At 41.5% G+C, this 18,340-nt stretch overlaps 1 protein-coding gene across 5 annotated transcripts in view; it reads right to left on the reverse strand.

The window, feature by feature from the left end:
- The window catches only part of LOC114874137, a 127,942-nt gene that overhangs the window by 1,675 nt on the left and 107,927 nt on the right, over nt 1-18,340 (reverse strand). For 2 of the 5 annotated variants that reach the window (XM_046289635.1, XM_046289632.1), the window contains exons 1-10: nt 14,471-14,532; nt 13,889-14,184; nt 13,582-13,692; nt 13,058-13,249; nt 12,228-12,462; nt 11,988-12,147; nt 11,090-11,336; nt 10,716-10,965; nt 10,370-10,576; nt 8,919-9,007 (exon numbers count right to left, since the gene is read on the reverse strand). In XM_046289635.1, the coding sequence (XP_046145591.1) occupies nt 8,919-9,007; nt 10,370-10,576; nt 10,716-10,965; nt 11,090-11,336; nt 11,988-12,147; nt 12,228-12,462; nt 13,058-13,249; nt 13,582-13,692; nt 13,889-14,184; nt 14,471-14,525 (1,842 nt within the window). In that variant the 5' untranslated portion in view covers nt 14,526-14,532. Of the gene's footprint in view, nt 1-8,918; nt 9,008-10,369; nt 10,577-10,715; nt 10,966-11,089; nt 11,337-11,987; nt 12,148-12,227; nt 12,463-13,057; nt 13,250-13,581; nt 13,693-13,888; nt 14,185-14,470; nt 14,533-18,340 lie in introns of those variants that run through there. The other 3 variants (XR_006830320.1, XM_029183123.2, XR_006830321.1) reach the window with 2 other exon arrangements.

An 18,340-nucleotide genomic window follows, 5' to 3' on the forward strand; every position in this document is an offset into this window, starting at 1 on the left:
CAAAGTTATGGACAACAGCTGTTCGTTAAGCCTTTTTTTGCGATTAGCCTGGCAAATACCATGGCGCATACCGTGAGTCCGACTCAGGGGGAAAGGAACGAACCCATAGATCGATGAGCAACGGTGGTCGGCTGCGAATGGAGAAATCGTGTTTCAATTTGAACGGAACGTCGACTCGAGTTCTCGATAAATATTCACGATTCAATGTTGAACATCGGAATCGAAGACAGCCCTTGTGAGAAACAAAATAGTAAACATGTTACTCGACACGTTCAACGTCACCGTGAAAAGGGCATTTTAAGAAAGAAATTTAAAGATTCATAGAATTGTTAGCATTCTCTTCTTATTTTCTGATAGAAAGACTATCTCATTCGAAGACAGAACGAGAAAGAATGCAATCGAACAATCACGAAACCTGTACGCTATCTGAACTCATAAGGGAACACCTTGAAATTGGCTGTAACATAGGCTTCTCTTAATTAAGAGTAAGTGTAGGGTGTAGAGAGAGAAACCTTCGACAGCTTGCTTTCGATCTTGCAAGGTTCTAAGGAGATTCTAGAGAGAACCTAAGAAGAGCCTAACCTGGAACCTGCTATCTTCGCACACGATGAAGAAGAGTGAATAGCGCGAGCGGTGAAACGTATTTCGCACAGCACTTAACGTGTTAACGAAAATAACTTGAAGCTTCAAAGTATCGTAATTAATTAACATGATATAATATACTTAACGCGCGAGCCTGTTAATATTAGAGCAGAAAGAAACAGAATGCAAGACGAACGGTCGGCTAACAAAATTAAGCGAGAGTATCGTCGCTCGGAGGGATACGCTTTTATTCACCAGCCACGAAGCTCATCCTAGCCGCGAAAAACGACCCCAGGCAACGAGGGTTAATACAGCGGGGTTGTAGCGAAACGCAACGTGAATTTTTATTACACCTCCATACGTGTCTGCCGTCCTACCAAACTTTACCCTCTCTCGTTTGCTCCAAAAAGGGAGACAAAGGGTCTCTCTTCCGGGCCAGACAAAAATCTCTCGCTCGAACGATCATTCGAGACTTCGTTGCGTACTTTCGTCGAATCGAAAAGGCTAGAGGAGAGAATCCACAGTCGCGGAACATCGAACGAAGGGCGTAGGGCAAACTTTTCTTCCTCCGACAACCCTGCTACCCTTCGAGAATATCCTCTCGCGGTGTTCTCTCCCACGCGGCTCGATGAATTGTACCGTTCGCCGCGTAAAACTGACGCCATCTGCGTTTAATGCTACCCTTCCTCTACCCCATCCAGCATATAGCACCGATCGACAGAGGGAAAGGGGTGTTCTGGCTGCGGGGCAAAAGCCAGGACTGATCACCGTAAAAGCACACGGAAACGCGCTTCGCAAATATAGCCGGGTACCGGAGCTTTTTCAGCGGCGCGTCGAATTGCACGTGACATTTCCTGACTGTTTTGCACCCTGTTCCTGCACCGGTTCGGCCCCGGAAACACTCGGAAAAAGGGCAGCGCAGCGGCGCTCTGTTATTGGAAACTACGCTCGATGTTTATAGGAGGAAGCTCGCGCTCCAGCTACATCGTCGATGAACATCGTTATTAACCCTCCCCCTTTACACGATGAGACAACTCTGCCTTTCCTCTCTTTTTTTTTTTTTTCGTTTTCGTTTATTCTCTTTTTGCTTCGATACCCTTGTTATATTTCTGTTTTCAGTTCGTTTGCCTCGATTTAATTCATTTTCCAGCAGACGATATGAAAAATTCAACGTGTTTCATTGGAGAATTGCGAAAGATTTTCTTTCTTGCTCGAAGAAAATGTTGAGGGCAAATTTTCTTTTCCGACAATTTCGCGTTACGTTGTAATATCATGGAATGACCTCGATATTTCATGTACGAATCAATTCGGTTAACGATCATTTCTGCTTGACGAAAACTCTTTAATGCAATTTCGAGTGCAGCTGTGAACTTCCAAGTGAAACAATGTGAAATCTCCATGATCTTCCCTATGAATTCTAAATTGTCTTGCGGGAGTTGGTGCAGAGTGTCGAGGAAAATTTCGTTGGCGAAAGAAACTTCTTTTATCTTGGAAAAGTTTCGTATCCGGGGAGAAAAGCGTGAACGAATTAATTAACGCTCTAATGAAAAACAAATTGAAAATATGGAAATATTGGAAGATTTAGAATTATATGATTGATACGTAGGTATTTGAAAATTCATTTCCTACGAATGGTACGTCGATCGAACTAATTTTACACACCCAAAGCCGCGAATCTTAATCGACGAAATCATGAATATGCGGGTTATTTAAACTGTTTCGAAGTTTCCACGGAAATTACCGTAAACTTCACGATACTCTTTGGCCCTGTTACTGTTCAGTATTTCAACGTTGTTGGGCGTGGATTGTCTCGGTTTCGTGAGAACGAGAAAGTCTGTTCGCTGCAAATAAAGGAAAAGCACCTAATGCGAGCCCGTGACGATGCTTGAGACCGGCTAGGAAATTCTTGATTACATACACTTTCTTGTTAACGTTCCCGCAACCTGACGTGAATTTTTATACGTACTCTTTGTTACCCTGCTTCCTCGTTACTCGTTCAACCTACGAATTTGATGCTCTCGCGCATTTACCACCCTGAAAATTTTGATTCAGCCCCGATTGCTTTCTCTTTCAATTACTCTTTCGCTCTGTGTGCTACGCGTGCACTTCGTAGACACTGTTATACGTAACAAACTTTGAATCGACGCAACGATCGTCGACGAAATGAAAGATGAAAAATTGATCAATTCATTTATCCAACCTTGATCACTGTGTACGCTAATAAAGTAAAGTAAAGTAGTAAAACGCTAAAAAAAACTAGTGAAATCTTTATGCAGTCAGTTTAATCGAACTGTAGGTTTTAAATTGATATGCTGTAAACGCTATCCCGTGATACCTTTTTCAATCCATTCTCGATCCATTCTCCTCCGGTTAAATTTTAAATTCCATTTCTCTAAGATGCGCATTATTATTCGTGGAAGCTTAGCGGAATACACTTCTGCAGACGCGTGCAGGAAAGCAATCCTTGGTACAAACTAACCGCATCTTTTCTTGGAAAGAAATTCCTAGAAGTAAGATCGGGGGCCGAGGTATGCGCGAAAGCAGTGGAGGATTCGCGCGTAGCTTAGCAGAAAAGTTTCCCTCGGTTCGTTCCTCGTTACTTACGCTCCACCGTAGCGCGATATCCTGGATGCAACGCGGAGTCTGCTGGTTTACGATCGTACGTTTCTCTGAGGTGTCTAAAATATGATTTGTTATTAACCTCCAAGCAAACAGGGGATTATCTTTGAGACTCGGGCTCGGCGTTTATTTCAATTTGATTGTTTCATATCTAGCGTAGCCTCGAAAATTTCGAAAATACCACTGTGGTATGTTTGAGAAATCAAAACTTCCACGCACCCTTGCATGATTCGTGACCGCGTGAATCGACGCGAGGACCCAGGAATCGCGGAAATTCGACGTGAAATTTCTCCACAAACGCCTGGCTGGCTTCTCTGTCAGCGCGTTCGCCTTCGACACGCCAAGGGAACGAGCACCCTCGCTTTTAATCAACAAAACCATAAACGACGGGGGGTTGGTCGCGCCTCGGAACAGATCGTCGAGGTATAAGCATCCGAAAGAAGCGGGATTCGTGCGTAGTCTAGCGGAAAAGTTTCCCTGGCTGAAAACGAGGTGTTCGAGGGCGTGCGTGTTACGCGAGGACGAAACTCACGCACGATCCTTCTTGGAGATAGATGCGCACACCGAGACCGTAAGCAGGTTCGAAGAAGAAGAAGAAAACGAGGGTGGAAAGCAGAGGAACTGCGAAACGGGTGGCGTAGAATAGAAGGGAACAGAGAGGCGTAGAAACGAGGGAGGTTACACACGCGTGTAATGCAGCGTGGGGTGTAATTGCAGGTTCGGAAACGCGGACAGCCGCGTCAGCAAAGCGTACACGCGTATCCAACGGTGCTTATTGCCTTCATTGGTCAACGTTCGTGCTGGGAACAAAGCAGATGGGAATGCTTAACAGTTATTGGCCGGCGCTGACCGTTTCTACGTCGCTGCTCGTGGAAGAAGGGCCTGGACTAGGTGGAGCAATTTATCGGAGGTTACATTTGAGGCTGGTCGGTCCTGTTGCGGCTGTCCCTATCGCGCGTACACGAGAAACTAGGGAGACGAAAGAAACAAGAGGGAAACGAGCGGATGGAATAGGTCAGGGGTGAAGCGTAGGGGTAAAGGCTGCCGTCACTTTCAATTAGATAATTGAAACGGGGGAAGGGACGAGGCCGCTAACGTGTTTTCCACACGTGTTCTCGCGGCCAGCCGAGGCCGCTGGAATTTTACAAAAGCGGCTTTAAGTTCACCCTCGTGCTGCCGTTGCTCGAAACGACAGGAGATGGGGACAGTAGTCGGCCGATTGCTTTTCCTATGAGATTCGATTGTTCCTCTTCCCTTGTCCACGTATTCGAGGCAACCGCGAACCGCCGTTCAACGGGCCATTGTTCGATCTTTGCTCTCCGATCGGACCGACGAGCGGATTCAATCCGGAATACCACGACCAGGAACGATTTCACTGTTCGATCGGAGAACTTCCTTTGTATATCCACCAGAGAAGCGATATCGCGCTACGATATTTATCTCGATCCAAGGAAAAATTCTTTGCTCTTGCATGCAGGAGAAATATCGCTTCTTTTCCCTTTCTTCATATTTTTATTTGGCTTCGGGACCGCTACACCCAAACGCGGACATAGCGAAGAGAATCAGCAAGGTAAGGAGGATCCAGCCCTCCCCTCAATACTAGATATAGTGGCCTCGCCATCAAAACCGCTGGGGCCGTTGGGAGCGGAGGCTCCGGGCACCCTTACACGTGGGGTGCGAATCTACCTGTCGTACATAACTTTAACTTATTTCTTCAGTTTATTTAACTTCCTTCATTTATTTCTTAGGATACTAAATAAATTCATAAAGGGGATGAGATGACCAGGGGGGTGGTCTGGGACCCCCAAAATCGTGATGATTGTTTCTTTATTGCGATCGAACCGTTCCTTCGTTTGTCAAACCGGCCAACGGAAGGATAAGAAGAAGAAAAAGTGATAGAATTCCATTAGAACGTTTCACCGGCAAATGAAACGACGTGGCCCAGATACGCGATCCTCGATTAAATCGCGAGAGATCGCTGATAATTTGCGCTTGAAATAACGCGGCGCGCATTCCGCTCGCGCTTTTCTTCGAATTCCCCAGCTCCCGGGCTCTACCTAACGACATGCCAAGATTTTTGCAGAAGTAGGTACTTGTGACCTGCACACCCGAGACCCGGTCGGTTGGATTCGGTGATTGGAGCTGGAGAACGTCGAACGGGATGAAAGAGAGGAGAGAAAGAAACGACGTAGGGGAGAGAGAGAAGGAGAAAGAGGAACGTGTACGATTGCATGGAGCTTCGAATGGAGAAAAGTTCGATCGACTTCCGTTTCATCGGTCAGCAATTCCATCCTGTCGAATTGTTTCCGCGACATAGTATTTCCCTGTCATAGTGAATTCCTTTGGTCGGTCGAATTCTATTCAGTCGCATAAATCGATCCTTTTAAATTTTCCTATCTCTTTTCGCCGACCAAAAGCGAGACAAAAAAAAATGATGATACGTATTAGGTCATCCTAAAAATTCGTATCGTTTTTCATATCGATAGAGAGTTGAAAACGTTGCATATATCTTTGAATATTGGAGAGAAAATGTACTTACCATTTTCTTTTACAATTTCTTCTCCATTCGCTTGTCGAATACGTAATATCATCAGTGTACAAAACCTCATTGGTTTTTTCTTTTAGAATATTATTCTTTAGTAGAAATAAACGGAGAAGAGAGATCAACTAGGACAACATTTTGATGACATAAACGAGAGACCAGATTTATCAAAGTCAAAAACAAGAAAAGAATTAAATCAAGGTGGTCGTCGTCGTAGTTTCACACCCGGCAAGATGTGGAAGGATATTGCAAACCGTACGAGGAGGCCTCGACGATTACAAGATGCTGAGGAGACCACGATGAAGAACACAGAGGAACCGCGTGTGATTACACGCTAGCACGAAATACACGGTACGATCGGTTCTCATTTGAGAAGGCAGCAATTCCGCCGGAAGATTGTCTCATTGTTACCCGGAGACCCAGTGCGACACTGGGTCAAGGGTTAGACATAGCTAGCGAAAGCAAAGCAAACAGAGGCGTGCTGCTGTTGGCTTCTATCGTTTGCTTTCGAACAAGGACAGAAACGATGATCGCGTAGATGATAAAGGGAACGTAGAGAGATAGAGGAGAGTAAGACGGAGGGATGTTCTTTCCCTCGATTCTCTTTCCGTTTCTCCAGCCGCTGTTCAGGATATTAAATATTAATCCCGCGAAATTACCAGCGTGGCAGCAATCTTTCGCTCTCGTGGCGGCTCCTTTTTGTTACTGGCAATCTCTGACTCCACCGTCCACCTACACACACTGCGTGTACGTACACGTTGCTGGCGTACTAAGCAACGGAGAGTAATCTAGGCGGTGGATTAACCCGGGGCTCAAGATATCAGTCCGGGATTTACTGTAGCTCGCCTCGTCGCGTCGTTACGACTTCACCAGCTTTCCCTGGACCGACTATATTTCCGTCTTTGTACTTTCCGGTGTGTATGTGTGGTATCTCGTTCGATCGCGACCTACGAAACTCCTCTTGTGGCGTTTTGCTAGATCGTCAAACGGAAAAGTCGAATCGAGCGATTCGAGTTTATTGACACGTTAAAGATCCACTTATTAAAAGTACCGTGTAAAATTATCGATGCAGAAACGTTATTTTATAAATTAGTCTGCACTAAGTCTGCACAAGTATTTAGAGAATACATGGAACGTTCGTGTCAGTGTCACCTCTCGTAGTCGGTGGAACTAGCAAGGGGCGGATAAGGGTAAAGAGACAGGGCGGGCAAATGGAAGCATCGATAACAGGACACGTCTTTGCTCCTTTCTTCCTTTCCTCGTAATTTAGATCAACGATCCGAGGTACTCCTACTGCTTCGAAGTTAATCTTTTTTTTACCGACTAGCTGCCTTGTAATTCTTTAAACGTATTCGTTAAATTGAATGTTCTATTATCGATATTTTATTAACGAGCCACCGAATTTTCTGAAGAATTATTCCAACAATAGTAAATTAGATTTATCACGGAAATATGTTCAAGAAAGATGCATAATCGTAAATCAGAATCACGTTGAAATGCGACTGATAGAATGTGGATATTTGTGGCATATGAAAACAGATAAACTCTACGTTACATAAAAGAGAAAATATTGCATAAAAATATATATTTACACGAACATCCGCAGTCCAATGACTGTTGGATTCATGAAATATACTTTTTTCTTCGCGTCCCAATTGGTTTCATTCATTTATCTTCGTTAGAGTGGATTTTAGAAAAATTGAAGCGTTATGAGAAAAGTTTGAATTGTACCAAAGATTGCATTATAAATGACATTATCAGCGATTCTACCAATATCACGTTATAAAAGAAAATCAATAGATGTGCTTCATTAAGTTATTTAGCATTAAGAATGCAGATTATTCTACGAACGGGGTACCGTAGAATAAATAACAGCTCGGGGCGTCAGGCATTTTAAGAAATATTGTAATGTGGCTCTTTAGGAACGTCAGATAACAATTTCAATCTTTCGAAATCCAATAACTCGTTATCGGGCCGCTGTAAATGGAAGTAATTCCGTCGCTCTGAAATCCTCGCGAGCTTCCCATCGGTTGCTCTCTTTCCATCCCTCTCCTACTCTTCTGTATCCTTTCCTTTTTTTCCGCAACCCCTACCAACCCTCCAGGTCGGGGTTGCGCAAAGAAAATCGAGTACGGTGGAAACGAATGCTTACAAATCCCGTTCTTAACGAACAAAAACTGTCAACGACAGTCTGCGTTCAAGTTATTTTCGTCCGCGAGTGGAGTTCGTTAACAGAGAAACCTGTGGCGGCTCACGTAGAAAACCGTCACGGTCCGCGTGTATACAGTTATAATTTCATTTCCGCGCTGGCCTTAATTGTTTTCTCCCCTTTAGTCAACGGATGAACCTGTTTCTTCGTCTGCTCTTCGCCATTAACCTGTTAACCGGAGATTACGAGTTAGCTCGTCATTGGAAAGTACCGCGGTCCACAAATCAATTTTATCTTTGCGATTTTGCACCAATTAGTTAGCTTTTTCGTTCCAATATCAACATTCGTTACGCCGACGAAGAATCAAGTGTTGTGTCTTTCGGATCCGAGCACAAGGCGCCACTTGGAGGGTGGTGGCTGTTGGGGAGTGAATTTTATTTTTAGCGCAATTGCGGCCATGAACACCGCCGGTATAAGCGAAAATTTCGGAACGGCCGAGCGGGTTTTCAACCCCATTAGGCTTAAACGATGATCTATAGCTGTTAAGAAATATAGCAATTCCTACCACCAGTAAGAGATAAATAAACTCTTCGGTTAACAGGTTAAAGATCGAACCGGGCACCCTAAAATGGACGCTGTTCGTCATTTCGTACGGATCGAATTAATTTTATTTACATTTTTTTGCAAGTTCGTCCTAGCTTATACACTACTTTAAGGATGAAACTGATAGGGTGAAGCAGATCCAAGAGGGTGGAGAGAATAGAGGGTAAAAAAGAGATGGTGGTTGTGGAAGCGTTTCTTTCTCGGTTGAAAATATGGAAGGCTAGAAACTAGGTGTGAGATAGCTGCCAGTAAATTCTGTTCGAACGATGATTCCAGTTTCTAATTAGAATTGACGAAATTCTTTGCCGGATCATCCTTGGAGACAAAGCGTTGGTTCTTTCAACAGCGTCAATCGTTTCTTACGTATATGAACGAAACTAAACGCGCAAAGAACAGCGGTTAGCGGTTAGTTGGCAGTAATACCGATATGGTGGCCGATGCTTCCTCGTCTTCGAGTCCGCGAAGTCCGAACACGCAGGTCCAACGACCTATATCCTTTTCGGTGTCGCAGTCTGAAAGGAAGATCAACCGGTATGAGAAACTTTCGAGATTCTTTCTTTTCTTTCCCGGTCTCTCGAGCAGGGAGTATGAAACGGTCAATGAAAAGTTTCGCCACGTGGAAATTCGAATTTCCAACCGGTCCAAGAAGGACAGACCGGGAGTTAAGTGACCTGCAGTTCGTACTTTATGCTTCCGGGAAATCGATTCTCTTCCAACGTGTTCGCGTATATCAAACGGTAGTTGGTATTCCGCCACGTCGAAAGGAAGAAGTTTCCACGGGGCGAAACGAAATTGGTGATTCTTTGTAAGCGATGTTGCGTTTCTTTTGGTAAGAGTCTACAAATTGAAGCCACTTTGGTATTCGTTCTGCGTGGGATATACTTTTGCCTCTCTTCTTACCCTCTGATTTCCGAACAAACGTACACGCCCTTCGGATTATCCGTGGACAGGCAAAGCGGAAAGAGCCAAATGATATTTAGCGATAGAGACATAAGCAGATTGAAAGCAGATGTAATTATCACAGAGGAACGATCGTTTTAATCGCTATCTCTTGACCGAGCCAACGAAACAATGGCTTTCGCGATTCTGAGCCAAAGAGAAACGCTGCTTTCTCTCCTTGTTTTCGTCAAAAGGATTACAATCACGGATAATTAACGTTACGTCGACGCGGATGTTCGTATAAAAACAGCCGATTCCGATACAGCGTCGAACGCGATGAAATTTTGGTTGCACAGAGTTGCAGATTAATACAGTAAAAGCACTCGAACGCGTATTAATATCGTGTAACGGGGACTAGGGTTTAATTTATCAGGTAATTTTCGACGAAATGCAACGACGAGACCGGGATGATCTGTACCCGTGAAGTTACATGAACTTAATTGAAAACGCGCACAGTGTGAGAGAGCGTCGTTGAATATGCAAATGTGCGAGAAACGTCGAACCAACCGGATTTGCGAGCACTTTTATTTATGTAGTATAAAATGAGGAACGTTGTTAACATTTATCACAGTTATTTCGCCAGGATCGCGATATGAAACATTGCAGCTACCAATTCAATTATTTCAAACGGACTTTATCACCTCCTTTTTTTCCTCTTTGTTTGAGTAACGTTTATGGAATGAAAGATTTTATTATTTCGTTACTTATGCTACTCTTTGTGATTGATAGCGAACAGCGATCACGGATAGCGGAAAGAGAATTCGTTTCATTATATGATAATTCTTGCAAGACATCTTTCAATCGAACGGAATCGATGTGCTCTCTAATTGATCGCTGTTCGCAGTTAATCTGACTAGTGTAACCTGTTTCGCATCCCAATTACGTCGACTTTGGCGCATTAGCGGACACGTTAGCACACAGCACAAATCACTTACCTGCAATCATTAATTTGCATCCGGTGTTACTACGGTTGGTAGTGTATCGGGGACCTAAGCTGTGGTGTATTCCGTGTCCATCCGGACGGACCCAACGGCAATAATGAATATCTTTATCCGTTATATTTGGAAGTATATTACAGGACAAGATTGTATCCTCTTTGTAGTTAGCCACTAACTCTGTACGTTCTGGGATAACGTAGCTTTCTATAATTTAAAGAACGTAAATAAGAGAGAATGGAATAAATAAATTTAACAATAATATTGCCTCGGAGGGAATGCAGATTTTACACTAGGAGGTAAAATTTTCTATCTAGCGACATTAAACAGTTTTGTCAAATTTTACCTGTGACGTTTACGAGGACCGTTTTACTCTCCTCCGGGCCATCAACAATGCCTACGTTACAAGTCCATTCTCCATGATCCGTGTAAGAAGCACGATCAATTGCAGCGACACAGTCGCCAAAATTAAATCCCAATCCCACATAAAAGAGGTTCGCAGGGGATTGTCTTTGGTTTGGAATAACAGTGTAAAACGTACCATTAGGGCTTCGGAACCAACAGTAATCCAAAACCGCATCCACGGTGCATTTAATCTGAGAAAGGCGTAATCATTTGATTAATTGGCATTTGATAAAATAGATATAAATAAGGTAAAGAATGATAGAGTAAAAGGTTAACTACGGAAAATGACACCGTCCGTCAAAGTGTTAAAATCACCTGAAAGAAATCGTTGCGCTTCACGTACACATTTTCTGTAACAATATGAAATTCTCTGGTGGCATTTTGTGTTTCGTTTCTACTCATTATACGTGGATCAACGTAAATTATCGAACCGCGGTATCGATTACCTTGTAATTTTACATTACACTTCCAAGCTCCGTAATCATGTTGTTTTGGTTCATGGATAATCAAACCACAGTATATATGTGTATTATTTGCCTCGAAAGTATTAAAGCTACTGTAACTATTGAAAAAAGAAAAAGAAATGAGGATTAATTATCATTTTCATAATGGTAGTCAACTCGTTAACAAAAACGCTTGTGAAACACGTGGAAAAATTGGACGGATCGTCCGTTCGACAGGTGGAGGTAGTTATTTTTCATTTATGGATCAGATTAACGTTGCGTTTTGCGTCGGTACATCGATGATCGATCCGTAATTATCGCCGTATTGTAAAGCACTTAACCTTTATGACTACAACGGAGTGCATAACCATTCGAATTTTTAAAAGCCAGGAACTCTCGTATAAAACCGTTTGTTCCGGTAAATAATAGTGGATGTGGCAATAAATAAACCCGAGGGGAGGGGGCTGGTTGTTCACGGTGGTACGTAATATAACGGCTGTACTATTGTACGATACTACGCAGGGACTACGTGACACCAAGCGAATAAAAGAAGTAAAAAAGGGAAATTCACACGTGGAATAGGAAACAGTAAATATGTACGAATGACAAAAAAAATAGATAATTAACTCATAATGAAAGATTCGTAATGGAATCAGAGTCGTTATAATTAACGCGGTAAGGATAACGCGGTCTCGGGGTAACGAGCTCTTTATATTTTAAATGAATCACTTCCTTTATCGACGATAGTCGATTTTTTTTTCTTCACCTACCCCTCTGTTCCGATGCCATTCCTCAAGTTCAATACATATTCATCTGGTCTAACGAAGTGACAGAACTTAAACGACATTGGAACTTCGTCATAAATGTGACAGGACAGCCGAATTTCCTTATTTTCTGTCACAATAACGTTGCTACCAGAACTTACCGGATCTGCAAATGTATTTGATATTAGGTGATCGAACTTAGGTGATGAAGTTACAAAATCTGTATTTTCGTCGCAACAAGCTTACCACGTGTAACAACCCTGAAGCGTTGAACAGTAGGAACTGGATGTTCCATTCCGCCGTAACGCGCGATCCAGACACCTTGGTGACGAGGTGTAACTACAGGTATGTGGTAGACACAGGAGTCAAAAAAGGGTGTTTTTAAACCCATTGGATCTTCCAGTTGGCAAAAGATAATCGTTCTGTAGACAGGTAAGCTCACGGTGCCGCTTGTGCCAAGATTTAACGTGATAGTTATTTCCTAAATCAATGTCAATAGAGAGTAATGATGATCAAATATTAACAAATAAAATGCATCGTAACTTTGATTCAATCATTTGTTAGGAAAAATAGGCTGGAGTTGAATTAAAAGTAGACGGCAATAAATCGACGGTTTCTCCACGTACAGAATTCGAGGTCTCGTATAGATAATCGATACTTCCTGAGTACCTATAATCTTCGACTAAATCGATGTAGTGTTTACCGAAACCAAATACAGCGAAGCAGCTACGTCTAATGATAATTATACGATTAGTAATTTACTTTAGGCAGCTACCGTCGTGTCGTAAACTTATTAAGCCCCTCGAATTCTGATCACAATTACCTACGAAACCGATCATTTCTAGTACGAATAGGAGTGTGTTAATTACTAAAGGACAATAGGTAGAGGGAATGAACCAAAATGTTGTAGTCAAGTTCATCGCGTACGTATATTGATACTACTAGGATACGATTAATCTTGCATGTAATCTTATCGCCTTCCAAATGGCGATAAATATACCGACTAGATTAATCAGTATTAGGTTCTGAAATTAAGTAATTTTGTTTTGAATACTCGATTTAGCAAAGGGACTTACTTCTTCTGTCTTTTTTTCTTTGTTGAAGACATTTACATCGACGCCGCCAGTGTAAAAAATCTTATCTTCTTCGACGAATGCTTTGAGTTTCCATATATTTTGACTCTTATCATTCACCAAAGCTCGAAATCCGCACCGTCCGAATCTTCGCAAATTCTTTGTGCCATCGTTCAGTAGATCGATCTCCTGAGACTATGATTGTTAAATTACTTAAAGCAATTTCCTTAGGTACGTTTCCATCTCGGGAAAGATACATTTAGAAGTAAAATATGTTACAAAGTTTGGCAATCTACTTTTCTGTTATTTTGTATATTACATTTGTTTCCAAAAGTACATTTAGATTACTAAATATCGGTCTACAAGTATCAAGCTGAAAGCAAATGAATCATAGCGAAGACATTCAAATTTTGTAGCAGAGATTATTTCTTAAACGATCAACTGATTTTCAACAAGTTACGAAAGGTGAGAGAAATCATTTTTAATACTAGAATAGAATTGGAAAAAAATAAATAAAAATCACGTACGGTCGGAGTAAGCAGCGTGCAATTTGTGACATTTTTTCCATTCAAATCAAGCTCGGCATGAATAAAATAATCGGTGTTTATCCATATATAGTCAGGTACCACTCTAGTTTCCTATAAAACAGAATTCGTATAAATATCATTATTTTACGTATTTGTTTACGATCAAAAGATTATCACTATTTAGAATATCTGTTTTACACTTATTAGATGTACACCAGATTCATCAGACGTTATTTGAGAGATCAAAGAATTCTCTTGATGTTACTTCATAAATTTTTATCACTTTTTCAAGTGCGTAAGACGGTACCTTTTTTACAATTATCTTGAATTTATTCGTAACAGGTGGATGGTTATCCTCTTGAAAATACGATGTTATTTTCCATTCACCGGCGAATTCCGCACTCGGTAAATACAGAAGGACGCTACAATCGAGATAATTTGCGATGATAGTAACATTTCTATCACCCATTGAACCGACACCAGGGCTAAACATATATTTGTCACCAATGTTCGTTTCTATTACACAGTTTTTAATTTCTCCGAGGACTTCAGTACTCGCAGAAAGTTTCACTGACCTACGTAGTTCTCCGTATATCACAACATCTGAAATTACGAAATTCGATTTGAAACAGTGCCTTCGATAATCTTGTAACCGATTTCCCGTGCAACTTCGTCCAGTTTAATCATGAATACTCGTTCTCGAACCGAATACACACAATTTGTAGCTGGATTTCGTTGCTTTACGTTTCGAAAGATGAACACAATCAATTTTCGGCTGAGCGAAAGGAGAAGGCAGCGAAGGGACGTTTCGAGTCGTAGAGGGATGAAGGGAGGACATGTACGGTCTAACAGAGAAAGGGTGGGACCCAGGAAGAACTATAAATCTTACCCGAAATGCCGGATTGTACGATCAGAAGAGTCGCGAAAATGGTGAACCATGTCATATTGTGCTTGTACCTGTGAACTTTCTGAAACAACTATCGAGCGAACAGCCTTTTTATACCGCGATAAGAATTATCGCGTTATTCGTCTACAAAGTGTACTCTCTCAGTGTAAGATAAACTGAAAAAATGTCTAATATCAGAGTAACGTGAACTCTGTGAATTTCAAACATTTTACTAAAAATCAAATCTACAATTAAAATCAGAATTTCAGTTACAAAATATTCGTCGACGAAAATTTGATTTTTCTAATCGACCGATATCGAATGACAGCGTTCTTCACGGAAGAGAATAGAAACGCTAGTCCCGCAGGTGGAAATCATTGGTGCGTTAACGACGATCGATTATTCGTTCGCACAAAAATACGATCGGATTCGTGAAAATCCGGCATAGAAACGTATCGTGGAAGCGTGACGGACGCGTAGGTGGGTAGCAAGGAAATCCTGGAAATCATTTTCCCCTCTCAATACGTGCGGTCGTGCACAGAGGGAAGAAGTAACCGGATTATCGTCGGCGTAAGAGGTGTATCCGGGACGGGCACGGTATCGAAACGGTCTCGCGTTCTTGTGAAGTCGGAAAAGCCCATTTCGATGTCCCTTGTGCCATCAGGCAATCCCATTTGAGATTAGACGCAGGCGTGAATTGTGTTACCTCCGAGTTTGAGCGGATCAAAGGCAAATTCCCGGTTGGGATGCATACGTACGTAATTGATATGCCTGATGGGGGTTTCCAAGTCGGATAGTCAATTACCATAATCTTGTTGCGGGGAGAGAGGCCAGTCACTGGCCATGCCGATTCCATACACCACGCTTGTATACATTGGGGGATATCAATTCGATTTCGCGATACGAAAGAAACCGCGGATTGTGTACTCATCCTTCCTGACCAATGTTATTAGATTTCAAAGTGTACAGTCTGTTCAGCGACGAAATCGACAAGCTTCGTCGGTACATTCAGAACGTTATTCCAAGTAAAAAATGTTATATACACTATTAGTTGATTCGTCGTTGCTTTTGAGACGCAGAAGGTGTATTGATACATGGTATTCAAAATGAAGATGTTACATAATTAAGCCATACAATTTCCTAGCGAACCTGCATGATCATTGTCTGAGGTAGATAAAACAGAGGTAGATCGACTATTTGAAAGGTCAAGACGCTTCGATTTTTAATACGATTTGGTAAGAGTCACGAACAACGCTGAATGTACCTACAGAAAACGCGTACTTACTTACTGAAGATGAATTAAACCGCGCGTAGAGTAAGATCGGTAACATATTTCCCTTGGAAATGGTCGTAATCGTTATCCGAAGAACGTTGGACTCGGTAGTTTTTCGGTGATTCCACGCACATGTTGCTCGCGAGGGAAGGGTCCGTTTTAGAAACACTGAGGGTTGATTTATCGGGAAATTTCTTCTCGTTGCGATCGTAAATAATATTACGCGCCATTTATATAACTTGAAATTTACAAGGAAGCTGCTCGAACGCATTATGCACAAGCGTTTCTAATGAGTTTCAAGCGAAATGCAACGGTTCAAAGGATGCAGAGAAGAGTTTCCTGCGATTAGCAATGATAAGTCGGTACCATTAATTATACCATTCTCTTTGTGTCTTTTCGAACCATAATTTTCCCTGTCACGCTGAAAGTATGATTCGATCTACGCGAAGAAAAAAAGATGTATTATTCCCTTAAAAAATAAATTTGCCTTTCATATCTTCTCTGCGTCTCTGCCTATTAGAAATATAGGTAAGTTTGATCTTGTGTCTCTTTATATTCTCCATCCTTATTTCATTAATTTATCGACTTTACTTTCAATTTAAATTTAAAGACAGATATGCGTCCATCATCGTTTGTTCAAGTGTTAAATCTCAACATAACATCCGCCTACTTAAATGTGTATCCGCGTGCACTTTATCGTACGCGCTCCTTACCTATGAATCCCTATTAGCTGTATTAAATACGACCAGCCATTTATCAGGGGATATAATAGAGACGTTACTTTCGCGCCATATGCCGTCTCCATACAATAAACAGGCGCACAGTTAAATGACCGTAGCGTGCAATATGTCCTGAAACGCGACAAATAGCAAGGAAAACGGTTTGCGGAATACACACAGTTTATATTTACAATAGGACAATGCACTTTTGTTGGGGAGGGAGGGGTGAGAGTGGCAGTTGTGGTCGCAACGATGAAAGGACACGTTTGGGCATCGACGATTCCATTCGATCGAATTCTGTCTTTTCCTCGCAATATTAACGATACCACAGAGCTACATCTCGTAATTATCGCTTGAATACTTCGCAGTTGCGTGAAAAGATTTTAAAACGTTGCAATTATTGATAAAATTTTCCACTATCATCGTGCAACATTATCCGCTACCCAGATGCACCGTATATCCTGTTGTATATCGAATTATTCACTGTCGTAGGGGAGACCGGGGACAAAAGTAACATTTTTCATGTTTGGCTTTATTACCAGTGAGTGTTAAGAGTGAATTTGAAAAAAGTTATACCTACATGTAGCCTATATATTCCTCTATAAATGCACACTGGTTCAAGTTCCATGTAAGCAATATATTAGGCAGCCACGAACGTTGTCCGTAGACATGACAAGTGTTACTTTCGTCCTGGTGTCCAGGACTTACAGAACAGGACATAAGGAATTAGATACCAATGCAACACATGTTATACAAAGTTTTATTATATAATATGTTATATTATATTACAGGAACTTTGTTAATTTGTTATCAAAACTTATCCCAAAGACAAGTTTTTCATAAACAACTTATGAAATACCATTCAATCGAAGTACAGTCTTCAAGACCAACCCTTACATTTCATGCATTAAAACGTGTTACTTTCGTCCCCAACCACGTTTTTTAAGTTTGAAAATTAATAATTTGGAAAGTATATCGACGGTATCTAAATCAAAGATCTGGTTAGGTTAATGCATTATTTAAGAATACATAGACACCTGTTTGCCTCAGAATCTCGGCATTGCCTATCGTTTATTATAAAACACTATAAAGGAGAAAAACTTACTTGGTGGCTATCAAATCACAAAGGTTAAGTTAACAAAAGCAGTTCAGGCGGTAACTGTAGTGATAAATCTTCTTGAGGACATTACATGTGAACTGAGAGGGGGGTTGTTACTTTCATAACGTGTTACTTTTGTCCCCGGTCTCCTGTATCATTCACTACACATTACAGATAGCAAATGTTATGTAAATATTATTTTTTTAACTATTATAGAAAGAGCAAAAATGTAATATAGTGCTTTATCCCGCAGGAAGTTTTCGCTAAACTCACTCTTTTCTCCGCGGTTGTTGTTATTTATTCTCAGAAAGATTTTATTCTGCTGTTAAAACAAGGGGATGTGTAATTGAACCGATAGAACAACGGCAGTCGTACCGTCAGAATTTTAAGCGCAATTGCGCGCTGATAACGCGATTCCGGAAATGGTAGTCGGACGCGACTCGTGATACGGGTTAATAGGAAAGTATCCCGTATTTCGGACTCGTTCGTGAATTAGAGGGATCCAGATCTAACATTCTATTTGCGTTCACTGAATGAAAAACATCGTGAATTCGCAATCGTGGTGGTTAACAGGGTTATCAGCGCTGTTATCAATGAAAAATTATAAATGACGCATTGCTTTAAAGAGAACGTTATATAAATACACTATTCGAAATAAAATTGAAACGGGTCGCTATTTACAACGTTTCCAAGTATATCATTTTACCCAGGTTTATTCAAAGTTCCCATTCGAAACCATGTGTTTTTAAAATATTTTTATTCCACAAAGCGTACGAGCACAA

The sequence above is a fragment of the Osmia bicornis genome, chromosome 2 (assembly GCF_907164935.1).
Source record: "Osmia bicornis bicornis chromosome 2, iOsmBic2.1, whole genome shotgun sequence".
NCBI lineage: Eukaryota > Metazoa > Arthropoda > Insecta > Hymenoptera > Megachilidae > Osmia > Osmia bicornis.